The sequence below is a fragment of the Bombus affinis genome, chromosome 5 (genome assembly GCF_024516045.1).
Source record: "Bombus affinis isolate iyBomAffi1 chromosome 5, iyBomAffi1.2, whole genome shotgun sequence".
Classification (NCBI taxonomy): domain Eukaryota; kingdom Metazoa; phylum Arthropoda; class Insecta; order Hymenoptera; family Apidae; genus Bombus; species Bombus affinis.
In genome coordinates this window covers 5144848-5160677 of record NC_066348.1, presented here as the reverse complement: position 1 = coordinate 5160677, position 15830 = coordinate 5144848, and the positions used below count along the sequence as shown (strand labels likewise).

Here is a 15830-nt window from a genome sequence, read left to right as displayed (position 1 = left end):
AAGCTGAGTTTACTTTCTCTATTTTCCAAACTACATTCCCACCGTAGTTGTGTCAAACTATCCACAAGCGTTTCGTGTTAGTCAGATAATCGTTGAACAAGTTCTTTATTTTCAAAAGTATGTATTCCTTTCTTTCGGAAATTTGATTTCTTTCGTCACAAACTATACTTCGTATTCACAAACTATAATAAGTTATTTATCCAGTGTCCAATACTCTGTTTAACTGCGTAGTACACTGTATATTCTATCCATAAAACAAACTAATCAACACTCTCCATACTTGACAGAATCCCCCATTTATTCTTCCCAAAAAGAACTCTCTCTTCTCTTCGATCACTCCAGTCACGTTCTTCGTAAATGAAAAGTGCAGCGCGGTTACACACGCAACCTCTTATCAACCCTGTCCAAGATTACTATTGTTACGATACGCATTCCTGTGTAACGTTCACCATGCAAATCACTGCCGGAATATTAATTTAGCACCGATGCGAAACGAACAAACAAAAAGCTCGATTCCTCTGTGTGCATCCGCGTGATACTATTAGTCGGCGAATTATTGACGTGACATTAGTAATACACGTATGACTGGCGATATCAGTAAAATCCGTTCGACAAAAACCGAGTTCCTGAATCTCTGATTGCATTCCTACGGCCATTAGTCGTGCAATTATAATACGGTTACTCCACTTGCGTTGCTCGTACTCACATTTATAATGGCGTGCATGCCGTATCATTACAGTAAAGCCCACAGATAGTAAAGTTCCATTAAAATTGCGGATTTGAAATAAGAGCATCAACCTATCTTATACCTCGTGTTCGATATTCAGAGCCACGGATTATTATTACAGAGTATGTCCGTATAGGCGTGATCGGGCATTAAGGAATAACGCTATCGATCAGTATCGATAGATGTCTTTCATTTAGATAACAAATGCTTAAGTAAAGTACACGTTTTTTTATTTGAGTAGATAAAATGTATAAGATTCATTTTTCTTTGAAGGGAAATTTCTTGATAATTATGTGGAAGAGAACACAGCTCGATTTCAGCGATCTCAATGCACGGGTCTTTCAGAAGCCAAACTGATCAAATCCGCTTTTTCTCAATTTCATTATATAAGCACACGATTAATGTTCGATTAAAAAATAAAATAATTGACGTTCTTGAAAATGTTTATTAGAAGGAGATGATATAAATAATAGAAAACTCCAAGGTAAATTTCGAAGTTCCTTTTCAATATTATCACCCTTTTCTGCTTTTCAATTTATTAATAATAATATAGTTGTTGATCGATGCAGGTTCTGAACCACTCACATGTTATCGTGACCAATGTTTAGGATCAAACATCCTGATAAAAGTATTGGAACAGATCAGTTTCTCTTGTAAGACTCTGTGCGAATTTGTAAAAGAAACACGATCATTTATTAGATTCTTTTGTGAAATAAAAGGAACACTATAATAAACAATAATCATCGCATTGCTTCGTTAGAGCAACCCCTTGACTACTAAAAATCTTGTTTTTTATGTAAATTTCAATTATTCTTCGTCTTAACCACGTAAGACATTACAATTTATCCGGAAACTTTTGGCAGTCGATGTACCAAACTCAAGTCTAGACAAACCTAATTAAGATAGCATTTTGATTTCGTGGCCGTGCTACACAAAACAATGCCAACTAACGGCAGATCCAGTCGTCAGCAAGATCATTATTTAACAGAACGTCTGATCGTTATCTGCTCTGTTTGTGCCAATCATCGTCATGTCAAGGCGTGTCAACGATGTTTTAAGAATGCTGAACGGATGGAAGGAATGGTGTTTGAATTACTGTGATCGAATCGAAAGTGGTAGGCTTGAATTGGTTCGTTGATGGATTTCTAACCTGCACTTTGTTTTCTAGAATCACTCGGTTTAGTTGAACGTGTATTAACGATGATCGAATTAAATCGGTCCTGGAATGTTCTACTGAGAAGATGTTTTTGTTGAGAATTTTTAATGTTGAAGAAATTAACAACGTTTAGCTATTTATGAAAGGAAATGCATCAATTTACGAGAAATTTTATTTGCAAGTGAAAAACGTTTGAATTATATCAGCATATTATGTGTAGATAGAATTTTTTCTACCGTTTCCTTTTTCTTATTAGATACTAGTTATAATTGTATTTTTATAGTGGGTGTAAGATTGCACAAAATCTGATTCTGTCTTGCGAAATGATTAAGGAATAACAGGGATAATGATAGAAAAATCGAAAGATCTATTTAGTTAAAATTCTAAATATTTCGAACATACAAAGGCAGAGAATTTAAAAAAGAGGCAAGCTATCGTAAGTGCATAAATGGATTAAAGCGATCTCAAAAGCGTGTTTTACAGCATCCCTCGGGGATATCAGTTTATAAATTCACTCACCGTCTTCTCGACCCTCCGCGTCCTTGGCCTGGATAAGAATCGTTCTGGAGTAATTCAATTTTTCCAGTAGGTTCACCATCATGGCCAGCCTGCTCCAGGCGTCTCCAGGTGGGCTGCAACCAGACCAGAGTTTTCGTTCAACGTAAATAAGGTACGAGTCAAATTCCCATCGTTAGAGGTGTCTAGCTATCGGTTGAAATCGCGTAACTAGAAACCGGAAGGATCCAACCGCGGATGATACTTCCCTATTGCAATAAATATTCCAGCAGTGATTCAATAAGCTGCCAGAACAACGAACCAACTACATCACATCGAATAAGACAATTAGACAGCTTGTGCTTTGTAAAAGTGACTTTACTCGTTTCGTTACTACTAGCTTACTGCTATTATGCAAAAGAATTTATAGCACGGATAATTTGTAACCTGTGACTCGTAAAATTTCGCTGATAATATTAGCTCAATTGTACAAGAAAGTTTTCATCGGAATTTTACGATCTTCGCGTTCGTCGAACAGTGACATTGTTAAATATACGAAATGTCGGTCCACCGGTGTTTCTCTGACGATCGCGCGAACGTTCTCGCGAGAGAGCGCGTATCCATCGGCCACTTCCGTGTTACTGTAAATCCAAAGTCGTCCGTTTAATTATTTTCACCGCGATGAATGGCAGTGCGCGGGGGATCATTTTCCAAGCTATCGATCATTCGATGCTATCGTGCACAGCCCTGGAGGCGGCGATAAAGAAACGCGCAAGCAGAAAGACAAGGAGGAAGGAGAAAAACAAGAGGAGGAAGAAGCAGAAGAAGAAGAAGAAGAAGAAGTAGTAGAAGAAGAAGAAGCGGATGTAAAAGAAACGCGCACGACGCTTGGCTCCAAGCCGGGATTAATCGATTGCCGTCATGAAAGGTCATTCGTTAATTGCGCTCTCTCCGCGTGCTGCACACGTTTCCGTTCGTCGTCCAATCGGCGAACCTCTTTATCGCTAAATTATTATCGAACGCTTCTGCGGCGGCTTTATTGAAAATTAACGCGTTCCTCGGAAAAATACTTGAATTACGGAGACGAGGTGCCGTGAATGGCTGACTAGCAAATGCTACGGTTACTGCATGCCTGCGATTAACGCGTAGAGAAGAGATACAGTAGCATGTTCGTTGCGAATTGAAAGTTATTATAGGCTACTTTGTGTACATATCGTGATTGGGATAAGTTGTGTGTTTAAAACCAGGACCGCTAGAGTTACTGTGCCTAATCTAACGTGTAACATTGCAATATCTCAGCAAGTAATTAAAAAAAATCAATCGATAACAGAGTAAAATATTTCGTTAAAAGCAAAAGACAAGCTTGTCCACATTTGCGCTTCGCTAGGAAATCTGTCATTGAATACAGTTGATTGTTGTATTTGAAAGCGTGTAAAACTTTTTGAGAGGCGAATTAAAAATAGTAAAATTTTTTAGCGAAAGCAAGATATTACCTTTGCATGATTTATCATTTAACACGTTTGTTTTTAAATGTTCGAAAGAAATTTATAGTTGAATTTATTTTCTTCTTAGTACAATTACCTTCTTTCTGTCGAAATACGTATGTAGCCAATACGGAACACGTTGAGCGATGCATAATATGGAACTTGTCAACGATGCTGCTACTGACGATGATGATACACAATTACACTTATTTTATAGCGGAAATTACAAAAGAGATAATAATAGCGAAGAGTAAGTCCAGAGTAAGAAGAGTTCAATGTAATCGTTGTTTTCATTGGGGTCGCAAAAAAGTGTACTTTGCATGCATCATTCACGAGATCAATACGTAGAACACGAAGAAAATGAATATAATGTAACATAAGTGACAAAAATAGAGAACAGTTGTTTCATTTGTCTTTTCTGTTTAAATAAATATTCATTTCTTACAGTAAAAATAAAGGTTTTTCAGATTTCTTTAGAAATCTCCAAAGTGTTCCATATTACGTACCATCTTTTCTAACTTGTTCCATTTGATCTTTTTCACATTTTTTACCATGACTTCAAGACCTAAACTTTTAATAATATTATGTCTCTTATATTTAATAAATTCAATAACTAATTTTCAGTAATTAATTATTAATTTTGTCATGTTTTAACGTTAGTACCATTGAAAAGAAAAACATGTTTCGCTTTTCCGGGAAGCTTTTACAATCGAGTGTTCCATATTCCAGGATGCAGTTACCCTGTATTAGTAAATTGACAAGTTGTAAATCATAGGTATATAGAACTTCTTTTCACAATTTTACAAATCTTACGGCTTAAACTAGGAAAGAATATTAAACGGATCTCTGGAATTCTCTTTCATACCCTGATGTTTAAAAAACAGAACTCAAAATATATTGTATATTGATCGACGAGAAATAGAAATGAAATGTTGCATTAACACAACATTCCCGGTGGGTTAAACCGTAAAGATCACATTTTTATCTATGGCTTCCCTCCAATAAATATTCCCTACCGCCTTTTCTCCCTCGCAAGACACTCAAGAACGCCATCAAACACTGGAACCTCAAACTGGACCAACCTTCCAGCATAAAAAAGGCAGACAACGCCATAGAGCATAAATAGAGAAGTTTGAGTGGAAGAAGGGAATAGTGGGAGGACATGAAAAAAACGGTGACAGTGATTGATCTCGCAATTACACGCTCTCAGGCACGCGCGGTGGGAAGATCAAAGTTGCTATCCTCGATGAATGGAGGTGAAAAGAAGAAGAGGATAAAAAAAAAGAGGAAAAGGTGAAAAAAGGAGAGGGAAAGAGATAGTAAGAGAAAAAGAGAGGGAGGGAAGGAGAGAGAGAGAGAAAAGGAAAAAAGAGCGGCAAGGGGATCGACGGAGTCGCGATTCGACGGCAGATTAATTGCGATCCGAGTTCTATAAATAACACCGTAGAGCAAATCCACGTTATTCAACGACCTAAGAAGAGGATCGAGGAGGACATGGAAGACGATCGACGATGTTACGATCGCGTCCTTGCCAAGGAAAAGCTTCGCTCGCATAATTGTTAATCGCTAACGAGCAACAATAATTAACTTATCCAGGCGGACATAGTATAGTATGGTAAGTTAGGTTGGTTGGGCTGGTCGAGTTGGTTGGTTGGGTTGGTTGCGCAAAGAGGCTGAGTCTTGGATCGCGAGTGTTCGCGCAGTTACGGGACTAAAGGGGCCTTGAAACTCGTTTAATGGACGATAGATCGCATCAGTCGGCCAAGCACGACTGTTTTCTCTCTTTTAGACCGGTCTTTTTTCTTTCGTCTCGTTAGAAAGATCCTGAGGATCGATACATTCCCTCAGTCCCCGCTCGATCCTGAATAAAAAGCCTTGTCTCCGATCGTGCTCGAATCATCGACGAAAAGACGTCCGGCGCACGTCTAAAACGGTCCTCCTCGCTTTTTGTAATCTTCGACTCGTTTGTAATCACAATCAACCATAATTATACTGCGGTTTTTGACGCGATTTCTTACTTTTGCGAACTCATTTATTTCCTCGGATTGATTTTTTTTTAATCGCTTGCTCCTTTCTCGACAACATCGAATTTCAATGACCGTCGAAACGAGGCACGTTATCGTTTCACGTGCGCACTGACGAGACCCTCGTTTCTTTAGGCTGGACCGTGATCGCTAACAACCTGTCGCGTCGATCCTCGTCGGAGATTTCATGGCATGGCTTTCCTTTGTCAGCCATCGAGAGGGAGAACGCAAAAAAAAATAATTACACGTTGATCGGCGTTTCCTCGAACCTGGCCGTGTTTTCCATTGCCATCGCATCGGTATCCTGCGTACTTTTATTTCGATGAGTCACTCCCACGCTCGACGTTTCGAGAACGGAACAGGTTCACTAGCTAAGATACTTTAACGGACGTTTGCTACTCTACCCAGCTGCACATTTTTCTTTTCCGGTCGAAGGACGATATTGAAGAGAGATTTGTCGAATAGGAGTCGAATTAGAAATTTTATCATAAATGAAGATTACATTTTTTTATTCTAATGTGATTTAGCTTAGTTAAAAACGGAAACAACTTACACCGTCTGAAGATATATAATACGTCTTTTAGAAATTCATGAATTTCCGAAACTAACGATAACTATATACCTAATATCCATTAGTATGATAATCGTTAAGACAGTTTTGCTAATATTTGATTGATTAAGTTTAAAAATTGCTCACGTGCAACAAATAAAAAGTGCGGTATATCATATTTTACACCTGTGGATTTGCTTTACGTTCAAAGACCGCAAGAAGAAACACGATAGGTCTATTTGCGTTAGTTTTCTGATCATGATGATATTTATAATGATCTCATTCGTCCAAATGATGATGCTTCGTCACAAAACAGTAACGAAATCATCATTAATTATTTTGAACCACCGACACGCACGAACGATCAAGCATCCCATAAGACGAGACCCCCACGAAGATAAGTTCATTCGAACAATTAAGCGGTTTTCATCGAAATTTCTCGTGCTGTCACTCGCGATAAATCACGAGCACACGCCATGATAGCGTTCGTCGTCGCGCATGATGTCTCTAGCATCCTGAACTTCCTTGGTCTGAGAAATTGATGCACCACGAAGAGAATTAATAGTCCAACACAACAGCCATAATTCACAACACCTGAAGTGTCAACATGAATTCATAGTCGAGCGCGCTATAAGCTACGAATATCTTTCTGTCTCTCTATTCCTCTCTTTTTCAGGCGCTAGAATTTCGAGAGATTAATCGGTTTGACAAATGCAGCGTATAAAGACGACGTTGCATGCGTGTTCCTCGTCGAATTAAGGGCGACTTGGTCTTTGCTATGCGAGAGAAGGTTGCTGAAGCTTCGCGTTATCCCAGATCGAGAATCGATGAAACTTTAGTTAAAAATCACGAAACGAAGTATGATAAGTCATATTTCCCGAATTTTATAAGGGAGCAATTTTAAAATATAATGCACTTTTAATTAATTTTATATCAGCGATATCATATTTTTATTTGATTCTTGGATTAGATGCTTGCTCTTTTCACGCCCTTAAACAATCGTATCGATAAGCTCAATCGTGAATAATAAAAAAAAAAAATACAACAAAGAAATAAATAAATTGAATCTCTTGCAATGAATAATTTGTGGCCGTGGCGTAATCTGCTGGCGAGCGTATGCATCGCGCGCTTACCGACTGGACTCTCTTTCTCTCTTCCATTCGAAGAGAGCGAGGATTCGGACCACAAAACCGCAAAACCACAGGATCAGCGAGTTCAAGATATATCACATGTTCTTTCTACAACCGGCTGATCCTAATACGTACAGCCAAGCCTAGAGAAATTTCTATCCCTTGATGGCATTTAATGGTAGCGTGCCAGCTGCATGATGATAACAAGAAAGTTTCGAATAGCCGTACATGCGAGAATTATTCGCATTTAAACGACGAAAACCGACTAAAACGCCAGAACTTCCCCTATTATGTGTAACTTCGGTCGTAAATGTTGGCAGTTGTGGATTTTCGAGGTTCGGTCGAATTTATGCTTGCAGCAAATGTTTTGGAACTTCTATCTACACTTTTAGATTGGTTCCAAGTTTTACCGATATATATAACCGTGACAATCGCGTCTGTTATATCGTTAATGGAATTTCGATATATTTTATAGGACCCATACAATACACACGTAAAAGTTTGCTAGAATAAGCGTTCAAATACTTTCGCCAGTCATCATATAGAAAAAGAAGGAAATGAAAAAAGATTGTTAAACGACTTACCCGACTCTATAGTCCGTGCAAGATGGCGGTGGATTCCAAACGGTGCTGTGACAAAGCATCCAGTCGCACCAGGTCTAGAACAAAAAGATTCAACGTGAAAGGAAACTATGTTGGAATGTTGGAAACTGTTTCTATTTATAGAATATCTAGGAGACATTTTACTTCATCCATCCTCCGGAAAGTGAATCGTATAACAGCAGTCGTGTATCACGTCTACTTTATCGCTAATATTAATGGTCTAACGTGAGACGAGAGCGAAACTGTTGTTATTATTCCTGTGTTACGATAGCGATCGAAATTCTTTCCAGGAAGATCCACTCTCAATTATGCGATGACTTTAGTAACGGAAGTTCTTCGTACGCGATGTACTTGGATTAGCAGTCGAATGCACTGTAATAAATCTAATAGACTTGTGAAACATTGTGCACCGTAATAAGTCTACAAGAATCTTTTTTTCTATTACAAATCTTTCTCTATGAAAAATTACAAATCCATCGTTATACACGCATCTGAAGATCTCTTCTACCAGAAATTTGTTCCTTTTATAGAAATTTCAGATTGATCATTTTTACCACTCTGCTAATTCTATCGATATCTCACTTTACAGCTAAAGCGCAGACAGAATGATCAACTCTTTATAGGATATTTATACCAGAAAACTCTAACAAACGAAAAACATTGTAACTGAACCCATTTCAGAGACATAGCTCATCACGAAATCATTAACAACGACGGTATCGCGAATCGGTGCGCATCCTTGAAGGCTACACCAGTTCGAGAACCAGGAAGAAACGGGTGATGTCGCGGTTCCAATGGTTTGTCATACGGTTGACCTTTATCGATGGAGCGTGCGTGCATAGCTTACGTGCGATAGGTGCATTAATCGCGAACGCCAGGTTGCATAATAAGTCGAGACACGAACGAACCAGGTCCTGGGCCTGACAACGGCCACCGGCGCGACGGACGAATCTTGCGTGGGTGCGAACCAACCGTTGCTTCATAAATCTTCGACCGCTTATGCGCGCGCGCGTGCGCATACACGTTCACGGCTCGGGATTATAACGATGACAAGAATGTCGACAAGCTACGATCGGATCGAGTTCAACGAAAAATTGATATACGTTCATACGGAAGCTTGTGAATCACGTGATTGGCTTAAAGCGTGTCGATTAAAAATGATAATAAATTATGTCGAACGTGGTTACATTGTCAAGAATGATTTGTATAGTGGAAGACGTACAGAAATCCGACGTTGTTAGTGGATGGGTGAAGAAATAGTATAATACGAACAGCCGTGCTATTCAATATCTTAAAATTAGCCCTGAGTCACGTACCATTTGAGTGTTGCCACCCAAATGACCAAAACGCTCAATCTATCTATTCTTGACCGTTGTATAAACTTAGCTTAACGGGATCTTTTGAAGTTCGCAAGTTGTGACACTCGACTCATATCAAATAGATCAATGAAAATGAGATACAATCAAAATAGAAGAATAAGAAGAGGAAAAACTTATTATTTTTTTGGAAAATAATAAAATGAATTTAAAAATAACTTTCTATCTTTTACTCATATTCTTAGTTTACAATAAAAACTAATAAATGAAGCACGGATTTATACGATTGTTAGTTCAAAACCTCGTTTAACACACTTCATCCTGTATATATTATCAATTTATGCATCGATTTTCTCGACACTCATTATACCGTTTATCCAGCTAAAATGATTAATCAAAATTCAATTTACAACATCGCTGTTGATTGACCGCTAAGTCATTCCACGTTATTTTTAGACCTCGCTGATACGACAATCCAAGTTGACTCATAACGACGATTGTTCATCATCCTCGACGGAGGCTGACTTTCTCGAGTCAAGATTCTTCTGATCGATCGATCGATGATCGATGCACGGGATAACGCGCGAAGGAATCTTCGGCCGCATACATTACACGCCATATTTGCACGAAACGCGGTAAAAGATCAAAATAACTATCTGAACTTCTCGTATAAATACACGTGGTTTTATGTTTCTATTTCTTTTTTCTTGCCATTTTTCTCGAGATTAGACACGTCGATTAAAATCTGTGCAATTAGAATGACGCGTGGTTTTCCCGGTACGGTGAAAGTTTCTCGGAAAAAGAGATCTTGATAGAGGCCCATTAGATATGCCAGAGATAACGGAAATACCTTGATAGCTGGTAAAAGGACTTGCATGTCCTCGCTAACAACCATCCTCGACTCTTTGCCGCTGTCCAACTGAGACTTGAGCAAGGACACGCCACGTTCTAAAATCAGATTGAACATCTGCAAGGATACAACCAGTGCCCTTTCTTGGACCTCGGACCGGTACCCTTGCTCCATTTGGGAATCTGAAACAACAAACGGAAAGATAGGACCGTTAGCAACACGGACACCAACTAATCGCTTTTAAAAGGTTTCTTGCTAATGGCGATAGTTCAACCGTGGAGAAAAATTTATAGCTGCAAATATGTTTAATCATATATATCGCTAGTCTTGGAAATATCTCATTTTTCCATTATACGAATTTTATAATTTTTCGAATATTATTGGACGCTAGGGGACAGTTACATCGCTAATTTAGAAATTGATTTTAGTTTTCAAACTTCTCGTCGCTAAAGACGGTTTTTCTTTTTTTTTTTTTCTTTTTTTGTCAATAATAGATTATAGCAAGTTTTTGGTCAATCAAGGATTTCATACACGGATCTTTACTGTAAAGATAATGTCCATAAACCGCATGTCGTTCAAGAGTCAACTAATTTATTATTCGTAATTTAATAGATACGAAAATAAAATTTGAAAATTCGAGGTTAAATTGTACTGTAGTTAACCTTTTATAACCTCGTGTGACTCGAACGTAATGATCTATGTATCCGTATTTTTTTCAATATTATTTTGCACGCTTATTACCGTACCACCTTATTTTATCATTGTATCATTACTTTGCCAGGAAGCAATTTATACTAGTTATTAGTTCCTATCTCTCACATCAGAATGAAAAACTGTAATCAATCCTTTTTTCTTGCTAGTCAAGAAAAATTTGATTATAGATGGTTAAAGCGGCTGACCAGTGAAGCTATGAACCCGAAGATCGCGGGTTTGAATTCCCATCGCTAGAACCTTCCGCTTTTCGTACACTTTTTCACTGTAATATTGTTATTTTTATGTTTTATAACATAATCAGCTAAAAATCTACTTTATGATACTAGCCTGATCTGCAATAAACGCTATAAAACTATCATTTCCCAATGTAACGTTACAAATTAAAAAAGAAAAAAAAACATCGCAGATTTTGCATTAACAATTTCACCAAACTACTTCAATACTCTCAGAATTTTTCGTTCTTTTATCCATGATGATGTTTACAATCGTGATAATAATTTAAAAATACAGAATCGGAAGTAGAAGAAATTTTAACATACAATGATAAATCTATCTCTCAAATTACCCTATCAAATATTGTTTCTTATTGGAACAAATTAATACAATAGTACAATTCAACGTAAATTGCAAATAGAAAGGCCTTGATTAATTCAATAATAATCGCTCGTTAATGCCATTGAACATTTCACGTACAAATATTAAATCTAGCATCAAGCATCCTCTCCTGAGAGATATAACGCTACCGACGTTACAAAACCAAATTGTACCACAAAATCCATCAGTGATTTCAGCAAACCACTCGAATATTCCCAGAACACGTTCTTCACTCTGAATAAAGACATACAAAGGAATATACGTATTCAGCGTCCTGTGGCGAGGGAGAGACGTAGTACAGCAATAGAGTAAATTGAATTTACTAAGGGCAACCAGGCGAATGTGTTCGGTGTCCCTTCTCTTGTAACGCGGTCCGTGGCGAGCTATAAGTACGCGAAACGTACTCTACCAACGATACCCATGGCGTCTGGCAGTTTAATTTATCGCGTACGAGGATAATAATTAGTGTTTAGCTTCGAGGTTCACTCGAACCACGCGACCCGTGTGGTCTTCTTCCAGAGTTGGGAGTGTAAAGGGTAATTAGTTAGGAAGATTTATAGAAAGGCCTCGACTAATTACCAATACGATCATTAGCGAAAATTACGCGTATCGTTTTGTCGACTTCCTCTTCGATTTCCATCCCCTCCTTCTTCAACCCTAGGTCGTTCTTACTATTCTACGAACGCACGAATACGTTACGCGTACCTGCCACGAGCAGGATAGCTAGTGATGCGATCAAATTCGATGAAAAGTTCGAAACATTTATATATATAATAATATAATATAATATAATATAATACAATATATATAATATAATACAACAAATATATATACAGAGAAGTTACAACACATTTACTGCAAACATGATGAATAGATATAGCGTGTTCAGCTACGGGTGTCAGACAATTTGTAGTTTCTTCTGGTTCTTTTATTTTTTTATTTTATCTGTATGTATGTGAATATTGTAATATGCAGTGATCAGTAATTTGTGTGGAAAATGTGTGTGGCTCATGTAAGACAGCGCTCGGTCACACTTAGCAGTACCTCCAAAATACTTAATGCGTATGTAATTTTTCTGTGGACACCGACGGACGGAACGATTGCGGTGTGTGTATGAAGTTCATATAAATATTGTTTATGTGCGCTATTATTTATTAATTATTTATGGAGACGAAAGATTAGAGGAAACATTAATCCTCTCTATTCGAAAATTCTATGAGTCGGTTTTTGATATGCTGTTATGGATTTTAATCTGTTTAATGTACGATTTTTCTTACGAGGTAAGCTGCTGCCCATGTATCGTTCGATTGGAGGATCACTGTGTACCCCGTTGCTTAGGCTGACCTACTTTCGTTCGTGTAAGGAGGTTTGCTCGCGTGCAGGGATATTTTTGCCGATTTTTAATTGCCAATAACTAAAAGACAAAGCCGAAAACGCAATTTTTTTATTTCTGATTTTCGTCTTATTTCAGCTTCAAGAATCACCCCTTAAACTTCCTGACATCCGTAACCGAACATCCTGCATACATGAAAGTTTTTCACACGGAATATTTAAATCTCAATTTTGTAAAGCTTGTTCTACGCATGGAAAATAAGGAAAGACGTAGCACACTATATATGAGAATAACAGTATAACTTATCAATCGTTATCGTTCAACGAATACCGAGGCCATCGTCCCTCTACGAGCTGGCAATTAATTACTCGACTGGCTTCTCTGTTTCGCGAGTACCAAGCGTTTAACTGGGAATTAACCCCGAGTAAAGGAGGCGAAAACGGTCGGACGTGGGGTGAGCGAGGTAGTGTGTATGATTGACGGGGTGTTATTAGTTGTTAGTCGCTAGATATTGCGAGAACCGAAGGCCTCCGGTTTCGTGAAATAATTTTTATTGCCGTTTAGAAACCGTTTTTCATTTTTCTAATTCTAATTCCATGTTTAATTTACTAACAAATGTTTATATTAATAATCTAATTGAATTCATAAATTTTCTTTAAAAAAAAAAAACTTTCACCGACTTCTTCCCTCTCTCATCTTGCATTTTCTTTACCAAAACTTTCATTCCACAAACTTTACTGAGAACCAGGAAATCCAAACACAAACGATGTAGAGATCAACTCACAAGCAATTAACCGTCGACGAGAGATTTGATTGCCACTCAACAACTTCCTCGACTCTCAAACCTCGACCTATGCTCCAAACTACCAAACTCGCAAGGTATCAAAGCCGAAAGTTGCAACAGTTTGCGGAGGACAACTCTGGTAATTCGATTGATGCGCGCAACAAGAGCGCAACGAGGAAACCCGTCATCTTTTTCTCCTAACGAACTCTGAGCGCATCGTCGCTGGCGAAAAGCGGCGTGCAAACGCGTGTGCCGTCTAACGAAGTCGGCGAGGTACCGAGGTCAACCTTTCTGTTTCCAGGGCCGATATTAACGCGATTACCACGCGAAAACGGACGGAGAATCGAGTTAGCCCAGCTGCGCGGATAATTCCATTAGCATTGATTCTAGCGGCCGACTGATTCGCCGTATTTGCAACGCGGGGCCGTCGTTCCACAGCAATAATGAATTTTCACGAGACGTTTAATTCGCCGACGCGACGTCGAGAATGAAGTCTCTTCGTTGTCAAATTAATGCTGCCTACCAATGCTGCAATGGTGGATAAAGTGAATGTCGTGGAACAAAGAGAATACTATATCGTCCATCCGATGGAATAATAATATAATTAAAAACAATGCAAATTTTGTGTTAAATGCTTAAATTCTAGTCTTAGAAGTACCTAATTTTTCCGTTACAAAAATTTACTAATTTCTGAACGTAGAAATACGATTTCATTTAATCGAATACTAATTAAAATTTGATATAATAAAATGATATATGAGTATATATTATACGTATAAACTGTACCTTTGCCGGTTCGGATAAATACATACCAGTACATAGAATTCTACAATACTTGTATATGTATATTGATATAGTAACTTTTGTACTAATTATTCGCCATACTAATAACAAGATGATCACCTATTCTAAGATTCATGTTACATCTATCCTACTCTTGTACAATATAATTCCATTTTCTAAAATTACATTGTTTTTCTCGTACTACTTTCTACTTAAAATTTCGTTTATCTGCCATTCCATTAAATAAACTATTACTAATATGGTAAGAAATATTAGTATACTTGGTCTAATCCGATTTAAATTCTTTGACAAACTTTGCACCAAACTCTCTAAAACAATTTCATGTATCATTTTATAACCCTATATATTTAACACGAGAACTACCGATAGTTAACACGAAGCTATTTCTACAAAAACCAGTCAAAATTTAAAATCTTTAAAAAAATACGTAATAATAGAACATTTGTATATTTATTGAGTTATTACTTTCTTACAGAAGGAATTCCATACTATGTAGTACATTTTTAGTATTATTAATCCATCTGGGACCATGATCCCTAAACAAGGGTTGACACATTTATAAAATTGTAGAACCAGTCATTTTGATTGGTGTGGTATTTTTAATGTTAGCATCTAGCGCTCTAGCAATTGATCCGGAATTTTCCTGATAATTGATATCATCATATTGAATGATACGCAGTAAAAATTTTAAAAACGTGTGGGAAGTTGTATCAAACGAGGAAACTGGTTAATTGGAGTTCGATAAACACATTACAGAATCCTTTTATATTCTGACAAATACCAGTAATTTTGATTGGTATTGGTATAAGTAGCCTTGATACAAAATTATTTTCAGTTTAAATACATAAAAAACAAAATAAAATTCATTATATTATTCTTTTAGTTATCGTTGCGAAAGACATTACATCATTGTGGAAAAAAGATATGACATGAAGTAGGAATTTTATAATAAAATTTTAAAACCAGCCAATTTGACTAATGTGGTAGTTCCAGTGTTAATTTTTGGAAGAAAAAAAAGACAAACCACCACTAATAACATCACAAGGTTAAAGAAAACAACGAGGGATTTGTCGAGAACAAAAAGGGCCATGGGACAAGCCGTGACAATGCAGGAAAACGAGTGTCCGTGCGTGGAAATCCAGTGAAGGCCGTGACGAAATTCCCAGTGTAGGTACTCGCATTACACGTAGGTGCGAACAAGGCTTTACGTCGTGGCCAACGGCTAATTTGCTGAATTTATGATTTAACACTCGTCCCAAGGGAAAAG

The 15830-nt window shown here is 37.6% G+C and overlaps 1 protein-coding gene across 3 annotated transcripts in view; it reads right to left on the bottom strand.

Moving 5' to 3' along the window:
• LOC126916617 (telomerase-binding protein EST1A-like) overlaps positions 1-15830 on the bottom strand; it is a 147654-nt gene that overhangs the window by 48733 nt on the left and 83091 nt on the right. For all 3 annotated transcript variants that reach the window (XM_050722584.1, XM_050722585.1, XM_050722586.1), the window contains exons 18-20: positions 10335-10516; positions 8151-8224; positions 2403-2515 (exon numbers count right to left, since the gene is read on the bottom strand). In XM_050722584.1, the coding sequence (XP_050578541.1) occupies positions 2403-2515; positions 8151-8224; positions 10335-10516 (369 nt within the window). The remainder of the gene's footprint in view (positions 1-2402; positions 2516-8150; positions 8225-10334; positions 10517-15830) is intronic.